We start from the raw sequence: 21,848 nt of genomic DNA on the forward strand, positions 1-21,848 counted from the left end.
ACCGCCTGCAAGGAAACTTAGAAAAGGACACGAACCGGTTTTTGGCTTTTTTTAAAGGACAAAATTTGTAATTCTGTCTAAAAAAAAGTGACAAACTTGATATTCTCTATCATATTAGAAATCACCACCACCATATCGTCATAGATAGCCTCGTTTCTCATCTTTAAATAATCTAATAAGCCGCCATAATAATTCATTGAAAAACCTTTTTCTTGGGGTTGCGAAGAGCCGAGTTATATATAGTAAGAAGATCCCGTGCCAAAAAATGAAAGGGGGACTTTGCATCAGGAACTTATAGAGGCCCAAACTTGATTTGCGACCGACACTCAGTGAAAGATTCACATTTTCATACTTCACTCACACAATTGTTAGTTTTTCTAAGGCATGTTTTATAACATTTTAAACACTCAACTTTTACCATACATAATACATTTATCATACATATATCGTGTAATTTGGTGAAACACTTGCTTTGTGAAGCGGAGTCTACTTGAGATCGTTTTATTATCGGTGTAAGTCGGTTGAGAGACGGCAATAGATGTTGGAATGATATGAAAGAGTTCAAGAAGGAAAAGTCATTGACCGATTATGAACAAAACTAACTAAACAAGTTTTAATATAAAAATTGGTTGAATGAAAATTGGTTGAAGTTAAGAAGGAAAAAGGATAAAAAATGATATTTTATGAAAGTTGATGTTGGCGTTGGGCACTTGGGGCAAACAAAAATATGGAGTGCTACCCAGGAAACTAGCAAAGCAAAGTAACAAAATAGAAGGCCCACGAAGTTTTGGTTGGTGAATAAAAGTAGATGTAAAACAAAAAAACGAACCCGAAATAAAAACCAGGAACCGGTTATTTTTATACCCAGGTTTTTAATACCCGGACCCGTACCCGACCATACCTGTAGGGTACGGATAGGGTATGCATTTCGATACTAAAACCCTAACCCGAACCAGACCCGATTTGTACCCCTAGTACCCGAACCGAACCAGTTTGATACCCGGAACCGGATTTTCCAATACCCACAACCGGGTATTTCAAATACCCAAAAATACCTTAAAAATACCCGAAAAATACCCTTATAAAGTTCAACGTTTTAAAAAATCCAATTTACACCCGAAAAAATACCAAAAAAAAACCCCGAAAAAACCCGAAATAAGAGTTTTTTCAATACTCGAAATTAGGGTAGGGTATTCAAATACCCGATTTTAGAATATCTGGTTCTATACCCGACCTAAACCCGATGCATAAGGTATGGTTTTTAGAAACTAGGACATTGTATGGAGAACTTGGTCTACAAAACTAGGACATTGTAGCGGTGAGACAACGCGAATTTGATCAGTTTTAGCTACATTTGTTACGTTGTGGAGCTAAACCTAAAATTTGCCTCTTGTAAAATCAAACTACTAGATCCGTTACTATGCTAAGATCACATTGTATTGTATTTTATTAACCGGCCCAACCAGACCAAACTTGAATTAAGCCAATCATTGTGGGTTTAACGCCGGTCTTTTTATATATTAACGCTCCGCAACGAATTGCTTAACAGTTAACACTTTCACACTTATTTTGGTGAGTACTAATGAAAAGCTTTGCCGAAAGAAAAGAGGACTCAAGAACATGGGTGGGCCATGGATTCACTAAAAAGTATTGTTAAAACTTTACGTTAAACCTTTAAACATGGTTAAAGTTTGCTAATTAAATAGAGCATGTGATTACCATTAGCTATGTATAAAAGCCTTCGTTTCTTTTTGACAATTTAAATTTGAAAAATTGCATTAATTGAGAAACTGATACGAAGAATTTAATGAAGTCAGTGACTTTCACGGGTTAGGAATTCTGTTTCTTATTAAAGAATAGTGCCATAAATAAATATTATTTTTGCTATTTTGAGCAATAGAATAACACGTTTTTTCTTTCTCTTTTGTCTCCTGTCTTAATTTTTTATAACGTATTACATTCATAAACCTCTCTTTTAAACCACACCTGAACCCATAACATCTGAGGTGTTGACACCAAAATTACATATATCCATTGTTTAACCGTTTTTATACCAGCTAATAATAGGATGTCGCGCAAACAGCCGGTACGTTTTAGTCCGATAACCTGGGCCAACATTTTGTAATTTCAACCATCGGTATTACCGGTAATGCCAGTTTACATTGTCGTACCGGGTTAAACCCAAGGTAAACTTTATCATTTAGACTTTAGACTAAAGACTTTTAGCAGGCAACATTTACATCCGATTAAAAGTTTTAACCTATTGGTCTCCCTATACTATCGAATCAATCAGTTTTAACCTTGCGTCCTTTCCTATACAATGAAATCATGTACTTTTCGATTTTTTTTGAGTTGAAATTGTATCTTTATGGAATGACATGTACGTTAACCCGGTTAGACCGTTCAGTACAACCGGTTATACCATTTCTGGACTCAATCCCGTAAGATTCAAATTTTTTATATATATAATATGTTTAATTTAAATATAACACAACTCGAGCTACATCCTTGTTGGAAAATTGGTTTTTAAAACAATACATTCTCTAAACTTGTAGGTAAACATAATTTGTTGGAAAAACAGGTATACTATATGCTGTGACTTAACTTTACTCATATAAGTATTCTATTAAAAGTTAAGATAGATACATATCGAAACTACAAATATAGCTTGTACCACTTCTGTATATTAATAAAAAAAATACTATTACTTTTACAAGTGTAACAGAATATAAAAGTAACATTTGTTAATTAATAAAAAGAAAAAGTTACATGAATGGTGAATAAAAAGAAAATATCATATATATAACTATATAAGTGACAATTGAATAAAGAGACACATGCACCATTCACCATGTCTCCATCATCCTCAATACTCATACTCATACTCTTGTTCTCCACCACATTAATAACAACGACCTCTTTAACATTATCATTATCATCTATTAACACCTCCTTGGTTCACCACCGCTTTCTCGCCGTCGATTACTACGCCAAAACATGCCCGCAACTCGAACAAATTGTCACCTTCGTCACCTCCCAAAACTTTAAAGTATCTCCAGCCACCGCTCCGGCCACCATTCGCCTCTTCTTCCACGATTGCTTTGTCCAGGTTATTCATTTACATTTGGCTAGTGACAGTCTTCATGTTAGTGTATTGCTATAATAATGTGTCATTGACTCATTGCTAGCTTTGAAGGGGGCGGGCCCCAACTCGTCCTCTCACTAGTCCTGAATTTATTTTTTCAATTTATATATAAAATATATGTCTTAATATTACTTAATTTATTTAAGCTCATTTTTATAAATAAAAAAAAAATTGTAACATTAGTTATAACTAATAAGCTGATTTAAAATTTTAATTGTTTAAACATAATGACATAACTTTTTTTACTAAATGCCAAACTTTTTCTGGCCTTCAGCCCAAAAAGTTTTAACGATTCTTAGGGAAGGCTCTGATAATGTGATGTAGGGGTGTGACGGGTCGATTTTGATATCAAGCAAGCCGGGAATTAAGGAGTTGCCGGAGAAGGAGTCGGAGGATAACAAGGAAATTCCGGCGGACGCATATGACGTCATCGAGAAGGCGAAAGCACTGGTAGAGAAGAAATGCCCGGGTGTTGTATCTTGTGCAGATATACTAGCAATTGCAGCTAGAGATTATGTTCATTTGGTAAGTTTTAAATTAATTAACTTTTTACATTAGTTGGTCTTGTTTTGTGAATTTGGTGATTAATGAGTCATTTGGTTGCTAACTAAACTTTAATTGTTTAAATAGTTATTATATGGCGTTAACATTATCTAATAAATTTTGTACAAGATTAGTTATAGAAATTAAAAAGTTAAGTTTTCTTTCTTTTTGTCTTGTAACTGATAACTTACACGTATATTATTATATCAATAAACCTTGTACTTTTAACTACTCGATAGAAACGAATGGCTTTGCAAAACAAAAAAAATAATAATAAGAAAAAAAATTAAGATTAAGGAGTTTAATTAATCGGATTAGTTTGTTTTGTCAAGTTACAATCAAATAAGATACAAAACAGCCTATTAATATTCCCTGCACATGTGGTCAAAATCACATGATCCATCCATCCATCCATCCAAAGTTGTTTTGTTTTGTTTTATAAATAATATTTCCCTACATTTTTTGGAAAGCAACCAATTTTAGTATTTAGTGTTCTTGGGTTGGAGATCGGGTTTATCGATCCCATTTGCTACATACACCGCCGTCGATGGTCGGGTAAAGGTTTCAAGTTGGAATTTCTAGTGTGTGAAGCCGAGGAAGCTGGAGAGGATCATATTGTTGGTATTGGTTATTACATCGTTTGAGCTGATAAGAAAATCTTTTTAAACCTTGTAAATAAGATAAATAAATGAACAAATTTATGTATTTTCATTTATTTTATTTATAAAAATGGAAAAGTTATAGTTCACCCATGATTCTCTATAAAATCTTCAAAATCTTCAAAATCATATAGCATGCCAAACTCGAAATCTAAACTTAATTATAAAGAATTTCAAAACTAGATTGACAAGGTTTGGATGTATTATATGCTAAAATTGTTGTATTTATTATTTATTTGTTTTATAGATTTTCATCAATTAATTTGTTAAAAAAACTTGATAAATTTATTAAAAATTTATGATTTATTGACATATGTGATTTTTGTTAACTATTTGATCAAGTTATTTTATAATGGATGTGTTGACCGATCTTTTACCTCTTATATTAGGTTTGTAGGTTAACATCTTGTGATTCAGGAAGATGATGCCAAGTCTTAAAAGAATCTTCCCGTGCCAATTATTGGTTGTTAAGGGATAAATTGTATGCCTTTAATGATTGGCATAATCTATTTGTCCCCAAATGTGTTTTACATGCGCTTAATCTTTATAATTTATAAGAGCATCTCCAATCAGGGCCGTCTCATGGGTAAACTAAATGAGGCAATGACTTTAGACCTCCAGATTTATAGGGCCTCCAACTTAAATAAAAGTTATGTATTATGAGATTTTGAAGTGGAGTTCATTTAGAATTAGTAACTCAATGATAAGCCATAAGCTAAGGATAATTGCTCCATATCCATTATCACGGCATATCATTTCATATTCTATAAACGTTGTATACTCTCTAGCGCTATACGCATAAAAAAAAGATAAAAAGGCCTCAACATTTTAGTTAGTCTTAGGCCCCCGAGGACGTTGAGCCGGCCTTGTCTCCAATGGTATTCCTATGGTACCGCTTGGATTTAAAAATGAAAGTCACAAACCACTTCTCGAAGTGGTACCATCTTACACTATTAGTTTGTGAGCAATAACACAAACAAACAGTTGAGGGTAGGCCTCACACACATTGATATAGATTAAATAAGGGAATAGTAGGTAATGAAGTGATGGTTTGAGCTAAATGCACAACTATAGACTAATGTCTAACTTGGTATATTTCAAACCAACTCTATATATGATTCTACAAGTTCTCTCCTTTTTCAAATTTGTTTAACCTGAGTAACATCAGGGATTTTAGCCAAGTGAAATTTAATATATGCTAACACGAGATATATGTTGTTTGCCTTTGTATTGCTTACCATAGGTTAACTAACGGACTTCGATATATAATTTCTTAAAACAGGCTGGAGGTCCATATTATCCGGTAAAGAAAGGAAGGTGGGATGGTAAGCAAAAACCAATGGCAAGTTTCGTGTACCCAAACATCCCTCACGCAAATTCCACCATCGACGACCTCCTTAAGCTTTTTTCATCGAAAGGTCTGACACTTAACGATCTAGTAGTCCTATCAGGAGCCCATTCTATTGGCTTTGTGCACTGTAAACACTTTTTGAACCGACTTTACAACTTTCAAGGGACAAAGAAGCCAGATCCAGACATGGATCCAAGGCTCCTTAAATCCCTTCGAATGTCATGCCCTCAATATGGTGGAGGCGTTGGAGTTGTGGCACCTTTTGATGCCACAACTCCTTTTGCATTTGATAATGCATATTATCAAAATATACAGGCGAAACTAGGATTGCTGGCAACCGATAAAGCATTATTTTTGGACCCTAGAACGAAGCCTTTGGTCCAAGCATTGGCCAACGACAAGAAGAAGTTTTTTCAAGATTTTTCGTTGGCAATGGAGAGATTGGGAAATGTTGGTGTGAAAAGAGGTAAGAAGCATGGTGAAATACGAAGAGTGTGCAGTATGCATCTATAAGTCATATATCCATTCTTGAAGTAATTCTTTTGTCAACTTTTTAAGTTGTGATTTTGAAATTTTTTAGTAGACATAAAAGTGAGTTTAATTGTTATTGTTTGGTTAAACTCAATTTGAGAATAATTCTGTTTCTTTAAAGTATATAAGTATTCAAAGCAATTGCTATAATTCAATCCAGAATTATTGCCTTTTGCATAGATACTATCATGTTAAAGGAGTTAAAGGAAACCTGTTAACATGAGCACAAGCTCAAAGAAACGGGTTTGGATTGAGGATTATCGGTATTCTAGTGATGATAGATGCTCCTTTTGGAGGCCAAAAGGTTCAAATCTCGCAATAAGCGGGGTAGGAGGATATACGAACAGAATATTAGTTGTTCAAAGATAACTGTTATCTTGTCCTGTTGATTTTGTCATACCAACCAACTTCCAGCAAAAAGAAAAGAAAAACAAAGTCCAAGCTACAATTTATAAAAATTTAATTGATTCATAGGGGTGCTTCTCAATTCGATTATTTTTTTATCTTCAGAAAAATGGAACTACTTGAACTTGATTTAATATCTTTAAGATGTATTTAGAATTTAAACTCTTTTGTACTTTTAAGGAACCAACTCAATAATGCTATAGTGTACCAAACATCATACACATGACATCAATGGCAAAATAAATTGTGATCACCAAACTTTGTACCACAATCGTTTACTCTGTGACACAAGTGTCGTTCAACACTTCCACGACAGCACAACTGCCACTGATACTAAACAATGTCATAACCACTCAACACCATAGTAAATGAAATACATACTAATATAAATTATAATAATAGAAATCAAACATCAGATGGATTTTTAAATCGAAACAAATGTAAGGGTCAAGAAGCCAAAACTGAATCACAGGTCCGGATTACTATCAATTCTCAGTGCTTTCTACTTCTACCGCATTCTTTGTATTGCTGCATTTGATACAACCCATTCATAGACAGATTACAGATTAGTCATCCAGTCACGATATTTCGCTTAAGGGTCAACACCATAAAAAACCAATTAACTTTTTTGTTTCACATAAGAAAGCAACTTAACCTAATATTGGTATATTAAAGTCCTTCAACATGAAAAAAGTTAATGAAAAACTCACTAAACTAATTTTATGTATTAAAATCCTTAAACTTGTCTAACAATTCTGTACTTTTGACTTTTTTTTTTCTTTAATAATGAACTGTTAACCCTTTTTTACAGAAATATTGGATGCGACTTAATCAAATTTTGACTAGTTTAAGAGTTAACAAGTCATTATGTTGAAAAAAAAATCACACACAAGTGCATTTTAGACAAGTTTAGGGACTTCAATTATCAAAAGTTAGTAAGTGGCTTTTCGTTTAGGGAACATTCCATGAAAATTAGAAAAGTATAGTAGTTTTTTACGGTATTAAGTATGCACCCTCACTTAAATCTATAAAGTTTCTCAGACATGTTACACCACCACGTTTAACACATAAGTGTTTCACTTTTATGGTACTAACAAACTGATAACAAAAACAAAACTAAAAATTATGCTTGATGTCATGAAAGAATTCACCTTGGCGACTGCGGCGACTCGAGCTGCATTGTAACTGGACCATCGTTGACCAAATTGACCTACCAATGATCACAAAAATACATGTTAGAATTGAGCTCTAAAGAAGAGTAAATATTTTGGCCACAATAAAAAAGGGTTAATTTAGTCAAATATTGAATGTAAAATGATGATTATACCCCTTTTTTTAGATTGTTACATATACTGACTAATTGACTGATAGAACATGTTTTATATAGTTTCTTTGATTAAATGTGTATATATGAGCTTTAGTATTTAAATACTGCATCTGTAAACAAAAACTCACCTTCATCATTGCCCCAAATACTCCATCTGAATACAAAAAAGACAACATAAAAAGATATTGATATAACCTTGATAGGACTTTGAGAAAAAAAATAAAAAGAGGTTTCAAGCATACTGAATCTTGGAATAAATATTAATTACTCAAGTTGAAAAGTTGGTGCCAAAAGCACTGTTACTCAATTTCAAATTATCTTGCATAGATGTGGCGATTTTAACGAATTTATAAGAAAATTGAAAAACAAGTTAACCAAATGTGTACAAATCTTGAATCTTTTTATCAACATTTTAAAGTATAGTTTTTGTACTCATATTTCATTCTTAAGTATTTGTAGACTTTAAAAACAGGACAAACAATATAAGCGAGTGACCCCTTGGTTTAAAAAAGGGTGTGGCATCACATATGCGGAAGCTTTCATTGTAAAAAAATATACTAAAAATTATTTATAGATAATACTTCAATTTAACTTTTAAACACCATAATATAAGATAGTTCATCATCTTTAGTTCAACCCGTACCTATTTAAGCAAAATTTTTCAGTGGCTTTCTTTTAAGCAAATTTTTCATACAATTACCCTGTTTCTATGTATATATATGTGCCTAAAAATTCACACAAAATGTATTTACGTATGAGATGTCAAATCATGTGAAGCAGAAGAAACAGGCCAGGTCTTAACCTTTATGTTCTATACTATAAATATATCATACTTGTTAGAATAAATCAATTTAAAAAAACTATAAAATAAAACACTATCTACTTTGTTAGATTAAATCAATTAAAAAAGTTTGAAATTATTTGAAGAGCACTTTAAGCAACTTTCAACCATATAACATTTGACCTGAGTCGTTTGTAGATAAGTTTTAATGTTTGGCCAATAAATCATATTGTCTAAAAATTGCAAAACCAGCATACCTCTTACTGCATTTGATCTGTAACTTGTTTTGAATCGTTCCACTACAGAAGCATACATGGATTTCGCACGATCAGGTGCCATTGCAAGATGGAAATCAGGCTTGTTACCCTTTAGTATCCCATACAATGTAAATTGACTAACTGTAGTACCAACATGAAAACACATTTAGTTATACACACAGTTGCGTTAAAATAAAAAGGGGAAATAAAAAGCCTTTTCCTTACCTAATAGAACCTCATAGTTCATTTGCATTACCTGCCACAATACACACACACATTAGACTAAACCTAATAGATTCGTTAGCTTATCGAAAGACATATTAGAGACAAATGAACTTCAAAATGATAACTATATTAAATTGTGAGAAATCTACAACCACATACAATGTTGTAAAACTGGGTTCTAGGCAAAAATTAATCAGTAGGCGGTCCCAAACCGAGCCATTTCAGCTGATCGGACCCATTAATTGGTAGTCGGTCAAAGCCCGGCCAAATCATCCCAAATTTGGACCGTGGTTTTAACTCGTTAACCCCAGCTATTGGTTTTTCTCATTGAGATGTTATTTTAGTTGTTATGTTTGAACTATATACTTTGTGAATTTATATATATAATTTTTAAAAATTTTATATAGAGGTAGGTTCATTAGGAAACGACAAAAAAATGAGAAACGGGGGCACCATTGACCAAATGAACTCCGATTGAACTCGTTCCAGCGGCATTGAATCCGGCTTGTCGAACCTTAACCAGAAATGCTAAACCCTAACTCTAAAATCTAAACCCCAAAAAATAAGTACTTAATATATATATATATATTTGAGTTTCGACGAGCCGCAAAGGTGTCTGGAATGAGTTCAATTGGAGTTCGTTTGGGCAATGTGGTTCCCCAATGAACTAATCAAACGAACTCCAGTTGATATAATTTTATTATTTTAAATAGCTACACACAAAACTCCAATCGATTAATCCCTATTAATTGCTAGCGAGTACGAATGTGTAAAATAAAAGGGTAGGCTAGGCTAATACATTACATTTTGATCCCATGTTTTGCCGGAATTTTGGTTATGGAACAATCGCATATTCAACACCTTACGGCATCTGCAAATAACAAAATTCATTTATTTAACTACAAATTAGAAGGTTAAAAAAATTAAAATGATAAGAGATAGATAGACAGATACATATAATCAGCATCGGAATCAGTGTCGAGGTCGTGAATTCCGATAAGAACAAGCAGTCCCGGCCCAATTGCCGACACCGTACGACCTTCCACCTGAAACCACCTTATTATTCAGATATATATACATAAGAAACAAACAAACATATATGTATGTATCTATGTATACTGATGTAGTAGTGTTAATTAATTAGTGTAATGTGTGTGTATTGTTGGGACCTCGACGCTGGCGGAGGCGACACGCTGGATCACTGCCTTCATCTCATCTGCTGCTTGTTTACAATTTACGGAGGCGGGTTTCAAACAAAAACCCTTTCTTATATTCAATCAAACATATACAATAACGGTCCCTCGAGTATGGCTTCATATGCTCTCTTACCTAAAAAGAGATTTTGCCTCGTTCGTGTTGGAACCGGCTAACCTAGACAAACCTTATTGTAACTCCCGAGAATGGATCTTGACAATTCGATATCAGTTATCTTGATCTATAGGCGGAATCTTTAGATCAAGTGATTCAAGTAATCAATAAGAAACACGATCAATACACACGATTTACTAGTTTAAATCACCTAGTACGTATGTTAACAACAAACTATACATAAGATAGCTATTACCAAAGCCAAAAGTGAAACCCATAACGGTCACACCCAAGCCTATGGATTTCGGCTTCCAAAACACAAAATTACCATAAAACCACAATTATCCGTATTACAAAGCGTAAACCAAAATATATAGACCTTTACAATCTTCCCCTAGGTTTATGCTTCATTTGAATGACTTAAAAGAGCTGCACTTCAATTTCTCCAACACAACCGGCACACACCACTTCAAATAAATCCTCAACTTTGATTTAAGGATTAATTTCATATATACCCTTACAAAACTTCTAAATATCATATATACCCAACCAAACTTTAAAATATCATATATACCCATTTTTAATGACTTTTTTCTTAATGCCAATATTACCCCTGTTTAATAACAATAAACCTTATTTATCTCCACAGTTCATCCTTTTTCTTCATCTTCGTCTACATCGTCCTTCCGCCGTAACCAACCTCCGTCATCTCCATTTCACTGGTCGATTCAGATTGTTAAGCGAAAAGGGTCCGGCCAAAAGCACGTTCTTCCTCGTCAGCCGACTTAAGAATCCCTGGCCGATTGGTTCCGGCGACGTAACTCATTTATCCGGCGATGCTCCAACCAATTTGCAGGTCCAATGGATTCATTTTGCAAGTTCCGATGGATTCGTTTTCCAGTGATTTTACGGTATCCGACGACAAACTCGTTTATCCGGTGACAATCCAACTAATTTGCAGGTCCCGAAGGAATAACATTGCAGGTCTCACTGGGCTCGTTATTTAGATTTGGATATGGTGGTGGTTAAAATTGTTTGCTGGTTAAAGTGATTAAATTTTAAAGAAATGTCTTAAAATTTTAGCAAAAGGGTAAATTTGTCATGTCCTAAATTATTTTTAATAAAATGGATAAATGTGATATTTTATCTACTTTTTAAGGGTATATATATGACGTTTTTTTATTTTACATTGGTATATATGATATTTCTTAAGTTTGTAGGGGTATATATGAAATTGCCCCTTGATTTAATGCTTAGCCAAAGTCTTGATATCTTGTTTTCCAAACCTCAAAAGATCCTTCAGATCAACAAATCGATACCGACATTGAAGAAACACTAACCGGACTCCGGGCAGATTACTGGTAACCTGGGGGTTAGATAGATGTTTCCCACGAGGGGTTAGACCATCAGAAGATGGTTCTTCTGATAACCTGCAAAACAGACACCGTGAGCTCCCTTCCATGTTGTTGGGATGGGAGTGCCATCGAGCCGATACGCACCTGGTTCGGGATCTCGTTCTTTACGTAGCATGTAGTCTCCACATTGAAGCTGGAATTTTTATTCGTGTTTTCCCCAGCTGGGGTTCTACACGCATCAGCCTGCTCAGCGTTCATTGCGCCACGAGGTGCGCGAGCGTCCCATCTCTGACGAATGCTTCGACCATGTCCTTTACGTCTATGCATTCTTCGGTGTTGTGGCATTTTGTCCTGTGAAAGTCACAGTATTTACTCCGATCAGCATTGTGACGATGTCGGATTATTTGAGGCTTTGGCCATGGGAGCTCCTCAGTAGCGAATATCTCGGTGACGCTTTTGGTGAGCGGCGTCCATCTGGAGTTCTTGTTTGACTGTACGTTATCCCTTCCGCCTAACCGATGCTGCAAGCCGGATGAGGTGTCAAAGTTTACCCTTGACTGCCAAATGCCTAGCTTCCGCTTTTTGTTTAATCGGGCGGTAAGGACGTTGTCTTCTCTTGTTTTCTGGGTGTAGAGGTTTGTGCTTTGTGGGAGATCTCTACCCAGTTGCTTCTCCGTTTCCGCAAAGCGTTTAGCTGCTGTCATGATGGCATCCCATGTGGATGGCATGCCATCTTTACCCGTTAAGGTGCGGATGAGCTCTGGGTCGTTCGAACCCTGAATAAAAGCAGCGCGAACAAGATCTTCGCTAATGTTACCTAGACTTAGCTTCTTCGAGTTGAAGCGAGTGATGAAGTCTAGCAAAGATTCATCTTTTTCTCGAATGCACTTGAGGATTGTCCATTGCTCCTCGGTATACTTTCTTTGCTGGCTGAAGTGTTGGCTAAACTTCTGTTGGAATTCTGCCCAGTCGTAGATGTGGTTGACCGGTAGACGATCGAACCACGCTCTAGCAGCCCCGACAAGCGTCATTTGGAACATGTAACACCACGTAGGTTCCGTCCAACTACTGACGGTTGCCCCCGCTATGAATCTGTTTAAATGATCATCTGGGTCGGATATACCATCATATGTGCCTATGCTGGACATTTGTTTGGCACTTTTTGGGGCAATTGCTTCTGCAATGTCCCTTGCAAATTTGGACGTTCCTGCATTTGCAACATTTGGTCTGAATGTTTTGGAGAAGTCACGTGGACTTCCACCTGTGTTTTTTGGTTTGAAGGCTTCTCCAAAATGCCTTCTCGGTTGGGAGTCCGTTTCCTTACGCTTCCCTTTTGCCCTATGGCGAGGGTTCGCGTCGGAGTCGGATTCCTCCGAGTTATCGTCCAAGTACTCTTCGAATTCGTCAGCCTGTTGGACGGAACGCAAGCGTTCGTCCAACTCAGCTTGGAATTCCTTCTGACGTGCCTCCGCCCATGCCTTAACCTCATCGAGTGTTTGGCGGGGGAGTCTTGTTCGTTTCTCTAACTGGGTATCGGTGATTCCCAGTGAGCGATTATTTACTGCACTTGCCCCAGCTTGGGTAGCTGGGGTAGTGTTCGTAAGATTTACTTCACTTGCCCCGGCTTGGGTAACCGGGGTAGTGTTTGTAAAAACTGTGTAGCCGGTATTTCCCCCAGTAGCTGGGGTTGTGGTTACCGGAATTTCTTTAACCATCTTTCCAAAAGTTTGAAAAAACTGGAGAAAAATGAAGTTCTAGCTTTTATGCACGGATGGCGCCAATGAAGAAACACTAACCGGACCCCGGGCAGATTACTGGTAACCTGGGGGTTAGATAGATGTTTCCCACGAGGGGTTAGACCCGGAGAAGATGGTTCTTCTGATAACCTGCAAAACAGACACCGTGAGCTCGTCACTGAGAAGGGGGGGGTTCCTCCTTGTGACCACCCTCCGGCGTGAGAATCAGACTAGATTGCTCTTTAAATATAAATGTATATTAAGAGATTGCTAGAGCAGATATCAGGTATAATATGATGATAATATGTTCAGATATGATGGTCATACCATTTGTGGTATTTATAGCCGAAGGTAGGTTTCCAAGGAGGTGTGGCCGGCTGCAACAGTGTTCCTGTTCCATCAACAGTGGCCTACGCACGTGCCCTGCTGGTAGTTGGTGGGTAGGCAGCGGCTGATAGTGACCAGGCCTGCTGTGTACTATTCCTTTTCCACCAACTGCCGGCTATGCACGTGGTATGGCAGTAGTTGGTGAGTAGGCAGCGGCTAATAGTGACATACAGTACAGGAGCATGCTGCTCGCCATACTGTTGTCAATAAGCTGTCGTATCTTTAGTCAGATCTTTTTCCCATACCTCGTCAGGTACAGTACAGAAGATCTTCCCGTATCGTACGGACTGGCTTATTTGGGCGGGAGTATTCCCCCTCCCGCCTTTGTGCGGGATTGTTCCCGGCTTTGCTCATTCCTTCAGGTGACACTGAGTGATTGAGAGCTAAGTGCCTTGTGCGTGTAGCCTTGCTGCGCGGGTGGCCTTCCCTGATGGCTTGTATCCGAAGCTGCGGGAACAGGCGGAGTCCTTCACCATCGGGAGGCATTTCCTGCGGGAACAGCTTGCGTACTGCGCGTAAGGACGTCACGTCTCTAAGCATGGTTGGTCATGCGGATCCAGTTGGTTTCTACGCAGACGTCCCTCTTCAAGGTGAGTCTTGCGGGTCCAACTGGGCTCTGCTGGGACCTACCTCTTCAGACATGTTTTGCATGCAATCACTACACTTGAAGTCTCTAAATCATAACACCAAAATACAGTCTCTGACAAAGAACCATATGGGAATCGTGGCATGAGTAGTATAGTCTTAAGTTTCTTCGTAGCTGGCCATATAACATTCTTAATTATAATCTCATGCATGTGTAACTAGATTAGTAACACCACGAGCTTTCTTCAGAGTTGATGTCTTCATGTCTTGAAACCTCCTATAACTTATTGATATACATAGTTAAAGAAAGCCCATGCGTTGGATACACTATCACCTTTGTAGAATGGAGCTCTATTCATAACTATTAATGTCATAATCAACATGAGACACATTCTCATTCTCCTTTCCTGGCCACTTGATTCTTGATCACAAGGGCAGAACATTGTAGGGGCTGGGAGGGGTTGTGGCCCCTCCTGATTTTGGGTTCAAAAGCAGGTTATACAGCTTTGAAAAACAAATAATTTAAGTTGGATGATGTTTTCCGATCAGTGATTGTATTAACTGGAGGTTCTGTTGAAGAAATATGAAGTGTGAAGAAGATAACTAAAAGATAGATTTATGTCTTTTAAATTACTTTACATCTAATTACTAGAGTGTTCTTTTAATATATTTTAAAAGATAGATTTATGTCTTTTAAATTACTTTACATCTAATTACTAGAGTGTACTTTTAATATATTTTAATATGAAATGATGTCATACTTTAAAAAACGACATAATTACAAATTTTGTCCTTTAAAATAAGACGAATTACGGTTCGTGTCCTTTTCTAAGTTTCCTTGCAGGCGGTGTACTTTAAACATTTTTTTCCTGCACGTTATGTCCTTTACGCTAACTGGGTTAGAAAAACTCAGTTAAATACCCTCACGTGAGGCGCATGTGAGGGTATTTTTGTCCTTTCGTCTTTCTGACTCCATACTCTTTCCACTGTTCCTCTTTCTCTCTCTAATCTAAACCACCGGAAAGCTGCTATGCTTTCTCCGGTGATAACTAACTCCGGTAATCCTTTCCGGATATTAATTCGTGACGTCAGCAATCATTATTCTTCATACTCACGGACTGGATCCTCAATACGGTGTTATCACCTGCCCCCATCCAACCTCCGACAACCACTGCCTTTTTTGCAACCAGCCACCACCACCGTTCACCGCCATATCCACCTCCCCTTTCACCAAATCCGCTACCACCACCGTTCACCGCTAAATCGAACACAAGTCAGATGTTAATTTCATGATTTTCGCCATATCCACCTCCCCTTTAACCCAGATCCAGTTTACCCATCCAATAACAATAAATTCTTTCTTTTTCAACTTTTACCCTTAAAAATCTCAAACCCAGATCCAGTTAACCCTGCTGCCGCCACCCGAAACCGACCCATCCAGATGTAGCGAGATGTAGCGAACAAGAAGGATAGTTGCAGTTAATTAGGGTTTCGTCTTCCTCGCCGGAGAAGGTGACCGGAGATGGTGCCGGATTTAAGAAGAAAGGGAGTTGATGATGAATTACAAATCCGGTCAAAATCCAAACTTCCGGTACTGTCTTCGGTCATCAAAACAGCTCTCAAGAAATCGATGAAGTTGGGAGGTACAAATAAGATGAACAGGGGCAAGAGTTTTAAGTGTTTGATGGTGCTGGTGGCGAAGCTATGGTGGCGGTGGTGATGGTGTTTGAGGAGTGGTTGTGATATGGTGATGGTGTGGTAGAACATAGAGAGAGAAGGAAGTGGTTGTGGTATGTGGTATGATGATGGTGTGGTGATGGTGGTGGCTTAGAGAGAGAAAGAAGAGAGAAAGGAGGAGAATGTGATCAATTTGCAGGTACAGCCGAAAAGACAAAAATACCCTCACATGCGCCTCACGTGAGGGTATTTAACTGAGTTTTTCTAACCCAGTTAGCGTAAAGGACATAACGTGCAGGAAAAAAATGTTTAAAGTACACCGCCTGCAAGGAAACTTAGAAAAGGACACGAACCGTAATTCGTCTTATTTTAAAGGACAAAATTTGTAATTCTGTCTTAAAAAAACGAAAAACAAAGTTCAACATAATGAAAATGAATGTATAAATAATGCCTTTTGTTTTACTTTATTATATATATATATATATATATAATAAACAGCTATATACATACACTATTTTTTTCATAGAGATATGTTTTCTTCAAAAATATTTTAGTATAAAAATAAAAGTATTAACTGTCAATTTAATTTGTATTATTGATTATCTATTTAATTAATCATATTATCATTTCATTAGTTTGAGAATGATGTATATCGATGAGTTTAATGAAAAAACAGTTTGTTTATTATGCGTTTAAACTTATGATTAATATAATATTTTCGGCCCCTCAGTGTAAATGTTCAAGTTCCGTCACTGTTTGATCATATGGTTTATCTTGATTCATCATCATCATCATCATCATCAGAAATGTTCACCAAATAAAAAATTGAGAATGATGGAGAATCTTTACTATATAACCTCTTAAATTTTAAAAGATAACAAACTTGTTGTTCATTATACAACACACTATGCATATGTTTAAGAAATTTTAAGGTAATTTTGTCTTTACAAGTCACATCAATTTCTCTATCTTTATCTTTATAATTTAACTTTCACATTTTTCTGAATTCATCTTTGAATTTTTTTAACTTATCACATTCGGTTTTATATCTCTATTTTTATCTCACTCACAACCAATTCTTTTATTATTATTTTATACACTCACAAATATTTTTGAACGATCAAATAGCACAACTATATATTTAAAATAGAGTATAGTGTCATTTTCGTTCTTTTGTTTTGACAAATAATGCGAATTTAGTCCAAAAAGTTTATTTTTTTGCATATGAACCCTCCAAGTTTCCCAATTCTTGCCAATTACATCCAAATCACTAACCCCTTTAAATTTAATTGTTAAATCAATGGTAGACATGTCTTTTCACTCTTTCTTTGTTATAATACTTATTTCAGTTTACTGCAGTTTGCCCAAATATGCGGTTTTAGATCAGTAGTTTTAAATTTGCAATTTTTGTCTCTATGATCTCATTTCACTTGCAATTAAACATGAATTCACTAATCTCGTTAAATCTAATCGTTAAACTCATCAGTTTACCCTTCATTTTGTCCTCACTAAATTCACATGGATAAAAATAGCATTTTACTCAATATATTACTATTTATTTAACACTAAGTTATACATATTTTTGGTGGGTTGAACAGAAAATATTTAAAGATTGAGATAGGTATGAATGCTAGTAAAATATTTTCTAGACCATCTGTCAATTACGATTAAATAAAGTTGTTCGCCACTAAAATCTTTCTCATTGGACGGCTGATACAAAAACATGCTATGGTCGTCATTCACACATATATGTCTTTCTCTAACCATATATGGATATGCATGATAGTTTTGGCAAATCCATAAACCGTCTCTACATTTCTGTCAGTTTCAGCCAGGACATTTTGAACAAAAAAATGTATCGCTTTCTTCGTCCACTTCTAATCCTCTTTCAATTCAAATATAAGTATTTTGATTTTTATTTATTTCAGAAAAACGCTTGTGTATTCAATAGTTGCTTATCCAGTTCTAAACTAACACACATTATTGTCAACAAGAATGGTGACTAATAGCTTGAAGTAATTGACCTTTGTGATCATTCGCACATGTGTGGTGAGAACAACATTTATTGCGTGCTTACCCTCTTTAATGCAACTACTCTACCACCTATCTCTCAATAATTTTCCCAGCATTTGTTAGCTAATAAATGATATACTTAAGTTATGAAATGAAACATATCAAATATATTTTACTAACTAAAAAGTACCCGTGCGATGTTGTGAATGTTCGAACACAGACCATGATAATCACGTAACAGTTATGGGTGTTTATGGTTTGGTTCGAAACCTTACAATCGTTTAAACATGTCATCGGTTAGGTGTAAGGCCCCATTACCGGCAGCCCTACTTTCGTGTTGGATTTACTCATAAACGCAGTTCTAAATATCAGAGTTAATTAAAACATTCGCGGAACATTAAAAACATTCAAACCATTACATTCCATAACCATAATTCTTGTCTTATCGAGCATTCATAGTCATTTAAAAACAAAACATAGTCTTTTAAAATAAAACATCATAGCAAAATCTTCAGATACCAGCTTCGTCCAACTCTGCCATGTGTCCTCCTCAAGCTACCTGCCTCATTCTACTCACCTGCGTGCATACTAAAAGTCAGCTACGCTGAGTGAGTTCTAGTTAATCACATAATCATACAATACCTTTTTACATTTCATACTTAACCTCTTAACTTTCTTTCATACACACGTAAGTGCATATACTTTCATTCTTACCTTCATACTTTATTTACATACATAATCATACGTTTTAAAGAGCCTTTCGCCCTATAACTTCACAGATATTATAAGGGTCTGGTCCCTAACATCACATATATTATAAGGGTCTGGTCCCTAACATCACAGATATTATTAGGGTCTGGTCCCTACCATCACAGATATTATTAGGGTCTGGTCCCAACCACCACAGATATTATTAGGGTCTGGTCCCTTTGTTCGTGTAACTGTACCGTACCTGTTCATACAAACTTTCCTTGACAATACGTGCAATCTCCGAAGAGCGTTCACGTACCATCATCATAACATACATACATTATGCATACATCATATATTCATACACACATCATATCTTTCATCATACTTATCGATCATATCTTAACTACCACCTGACGGTACATGCAATATCCGAAGATCGTTCACGCACTGTCAAGCAATCATCATACATAAATCATACAAGGCATACACTTACCACTTTAAGATAAGTGTATTAACTATCACATCGAGTATGCACACAGCCCCGAAAACATAACAAGGAAGTGGGGCTAGAAACTCGCCTCAAAGCGGTTGCGTTCACCGTTTACGGTTATTCCCTTCTTGAGCTGTGCACGACTAACTGTATAGTAATTATACGTATCAATAAACTATCACTACACATATCGTCTTTCTAGTTTATTCATTACCTTCAACGAACGGGGGTCCGGGGGCAGCGCCCCTGGCAGCGGGGTTCTAGGGGCGGCAACCCCTAGCGGGGTCCAAGGGGCAGAGCCCCTGGCTGGGGTTAAGCTGCCAGGTCAGCTTGGAAAAATTTTATTTTCATTAACTGTCTTAACACATTTTCCATTAGCATTTTGAATCATTGAGTAATATGCTACATAAAAGTTCAAGGGCTTATTTGTAATTAAATCATTCTTTTTCTAAGTCCAGGGACTGTTCTGTCATTTTATTAAACTTTCTAGTTCGTTATTCAGTCTTTAACGAATTGACTTATCTTAGCGAACAGAACCCTCTAGCGAACTGGACCTCTGACGAATCCGTCCTTGTACGAACCAGTCCACATAGCGAATCAGTTCAAGTAACGAATTGGACCTTCTAATTCGTTATCTCCTTTAACGAATGGCTATAACGAAATGGGGGGGGGGGGGTTAATTCGTTATCTTTTCCTTAACGAATCAGGACACGAACTAAGGCTAGTTCGTTATCTTTCCTTAACGAATCAGAACACGAACTAAGGCTAGTTCGTTATCTTTCCTTAACGAATCACCCTTAATTCGCTAAATTCCCGTTAGCGAACTAGGGTTAGGTCAGGGAATGTCAGAACATTCCCTGACATACCCTTAACCTCGTATTACTTTTCCGGCGCCGCCTTTCCGGCGCCGTCATTGCCGGAAAGCCGCCGGAAAAACGCGAACTCACCGGAAAAACGATTTTTAACTCGTTTTTCACCGTTTTTCGCCCCGTTCGATCCAGATCTGAGCTAGGGTGATCCCTAAGCTCATCATAGGTTCGGTTTATACCCGATTCCACCCGGATCTCATGATTTAAACGGTTTAACGGTGTCGGCTCGTCGTTTCGCAACTTTATCTAACGGGTTAAGCTCATACAATATTAAACTATCGTTACCTCGGGTCGGTGCTTGGTTTCCTTCTTGATTTCGGCTAGAGACAAGGAGGAACTAGAGAGAAATCTTAAGTGTGTGTTTTGGGTGGTGTATGGAATGTGTGAGAATGAATTAAATGAGGGATTAATGATTTATATAATTATGGTTCATGGGCTTAAGCCCATGGTCCTTTCCTCTTTCTTTCATAATCCAAGTCCATAATCCATATCCATTTAACCCAACACTAGCCCAACTCGTATTCTATTTCTCTAAACCGATAACGGCCCACTATAAAATAGACGATATTTATTCTATTAATAAAACCGAAATTAGGATGTTACATTAGGTTTCATAGTTGGTTTTTTTGCTTTACTTTCGATTTCAATTTTCAACGGTTTAGTTTCTACTTTTGACGATAAATAATTGTTACTAACGGTTTAGCTCACATGCTTAACTTAAAAATGGTCAAAACCGGCCATGAACACTTATATGTAACATGTTAACTTTTTTAATTGAAAAAAAAAACTCCAACGGTAACATACTCAAATTAAAGAAAATAAAATGTTTGTTTTTATGGTGCAACATTTTTTATAAAATGTTAGCGTACGAAAAGGTTGTGTCGGTTTAAAAATCGTGGGAGACGTTGATTTAAAATTAAAATAAATAACAATAAACAATTAAACATGATGGGACAAAATTATAAGTATTTTTTTAATTTAACAAAAGAAGTTGAAAGTAAAAAGTTGTAAATATTTTAAAGGGATTGAAAGTGCACCGTGAAAATTTATGTTTCAAATATCATATTTCCTCTTCTTTTTTTTAACATGCTATGTCCTCCTCCTCTCCTGTATCATATATAATATTGTATAAAATATCCACAACATATTTCCCTTCTGATTTCAAGCTCAAATATCAATTTTTTGTGTAAAAAGTGTTACATTTTGTGGATATTTTGTTTTGTTAGTTATCATCATACAATCAATGACTAGCTTGAACTAAAATAGCATTTGTTCGATATTAACACCAACTACTTTCAATGTAATTATTACTATAAAGAGCATTTGTTTTTAAAAAATGTTATAACACATTTGAAAATTTTATCAAGAAATTATATTAAAGAAACAATGGAGTTGCAGTACTAATGGCGGTAGCTAGAAATAAATAAATGTTCACAACAACCATATCAATGGTATAGAAATGATATCGTTCTGCTGTACAATATAAGTCATGACACATTGACTCTATTCAC

At 36.2% G+C, this 21,848-nt stretch overlaps 2 protein-coding genes across 2 annotated transcripts; one reads left to right on the forward strand and one right to left on the reverse strand.

Annotated features, from left to right (window-relative positions):
* The first annotated feature begins 2,823 nt into the window (after window positions 1–2,823).
* Window positions 2,824–6,211, forward strand: LOC143577003 (peroxidase 19-like). Its single transcript, XM_077060959.1, has 3 exons — window positions 2,824–3,109; window positions 3,470–3,670; window positions 5,630–6,211. Exons 1-3 carry the CDS (start codon window positions 2,852–2,854, stop codon window positions 6,209–6,211), a joined length of 1,041 nt encoding a protein of 346 aa, XP_076917074.1. The 5' UTR covers window positions 2,824–2,851.
* Window positions 6,212–6,825: 614 nt separating this feature from the next.
* LOC143577004 (uncharacterized) lies at window positions 6,826–10,563 on the reverse strand. The gene is made up of 8 exons (XM_077060960.1): window positions 10,394–10,563; window positions 10,179–10,270; window positions 10,029–10,095; window positions 9,225–9,255; window positions 9,000–9,140; window positions 8,090–8,115; window positions 7,786–7,844; window positions 6,826–7,162 (listed from the first exon to the last, which is right to left on the reverse strand). The coding sequence occupies exons 1-8, from the start codon at window positions 10,433–10,435 to the stop codon at window positions 7,120–7,122; spliced, it is 501 nt and encodes a 166-aa protein (XP_076917075.1). The 5' UTR covers window positions 10,436–10,563; the 3' UTR covers window positions 6,826–7,119.
* Between the last annotated feature and the right edge of the window lie 11,285 nt (window positions 10,564–21,848).

The sequence above is a fragment of the Bidens hawaiensis genome, unplaced genomic scaffold (assembly GCF_021521415.1).
Source record: "Bidens hawaiensis isolate Kalapana, Puna unplaced genomic scaffold, B.hawaiensis_p1.1 tig00028455_1, whole genome shotgun sequence".
Lineage (NCBI taxonomy): Eukaryota > Viridiplantae > Streptophyta > Magnoliopsida > Asterales > Asteraceae > Bidens > Bidens hawaiensis.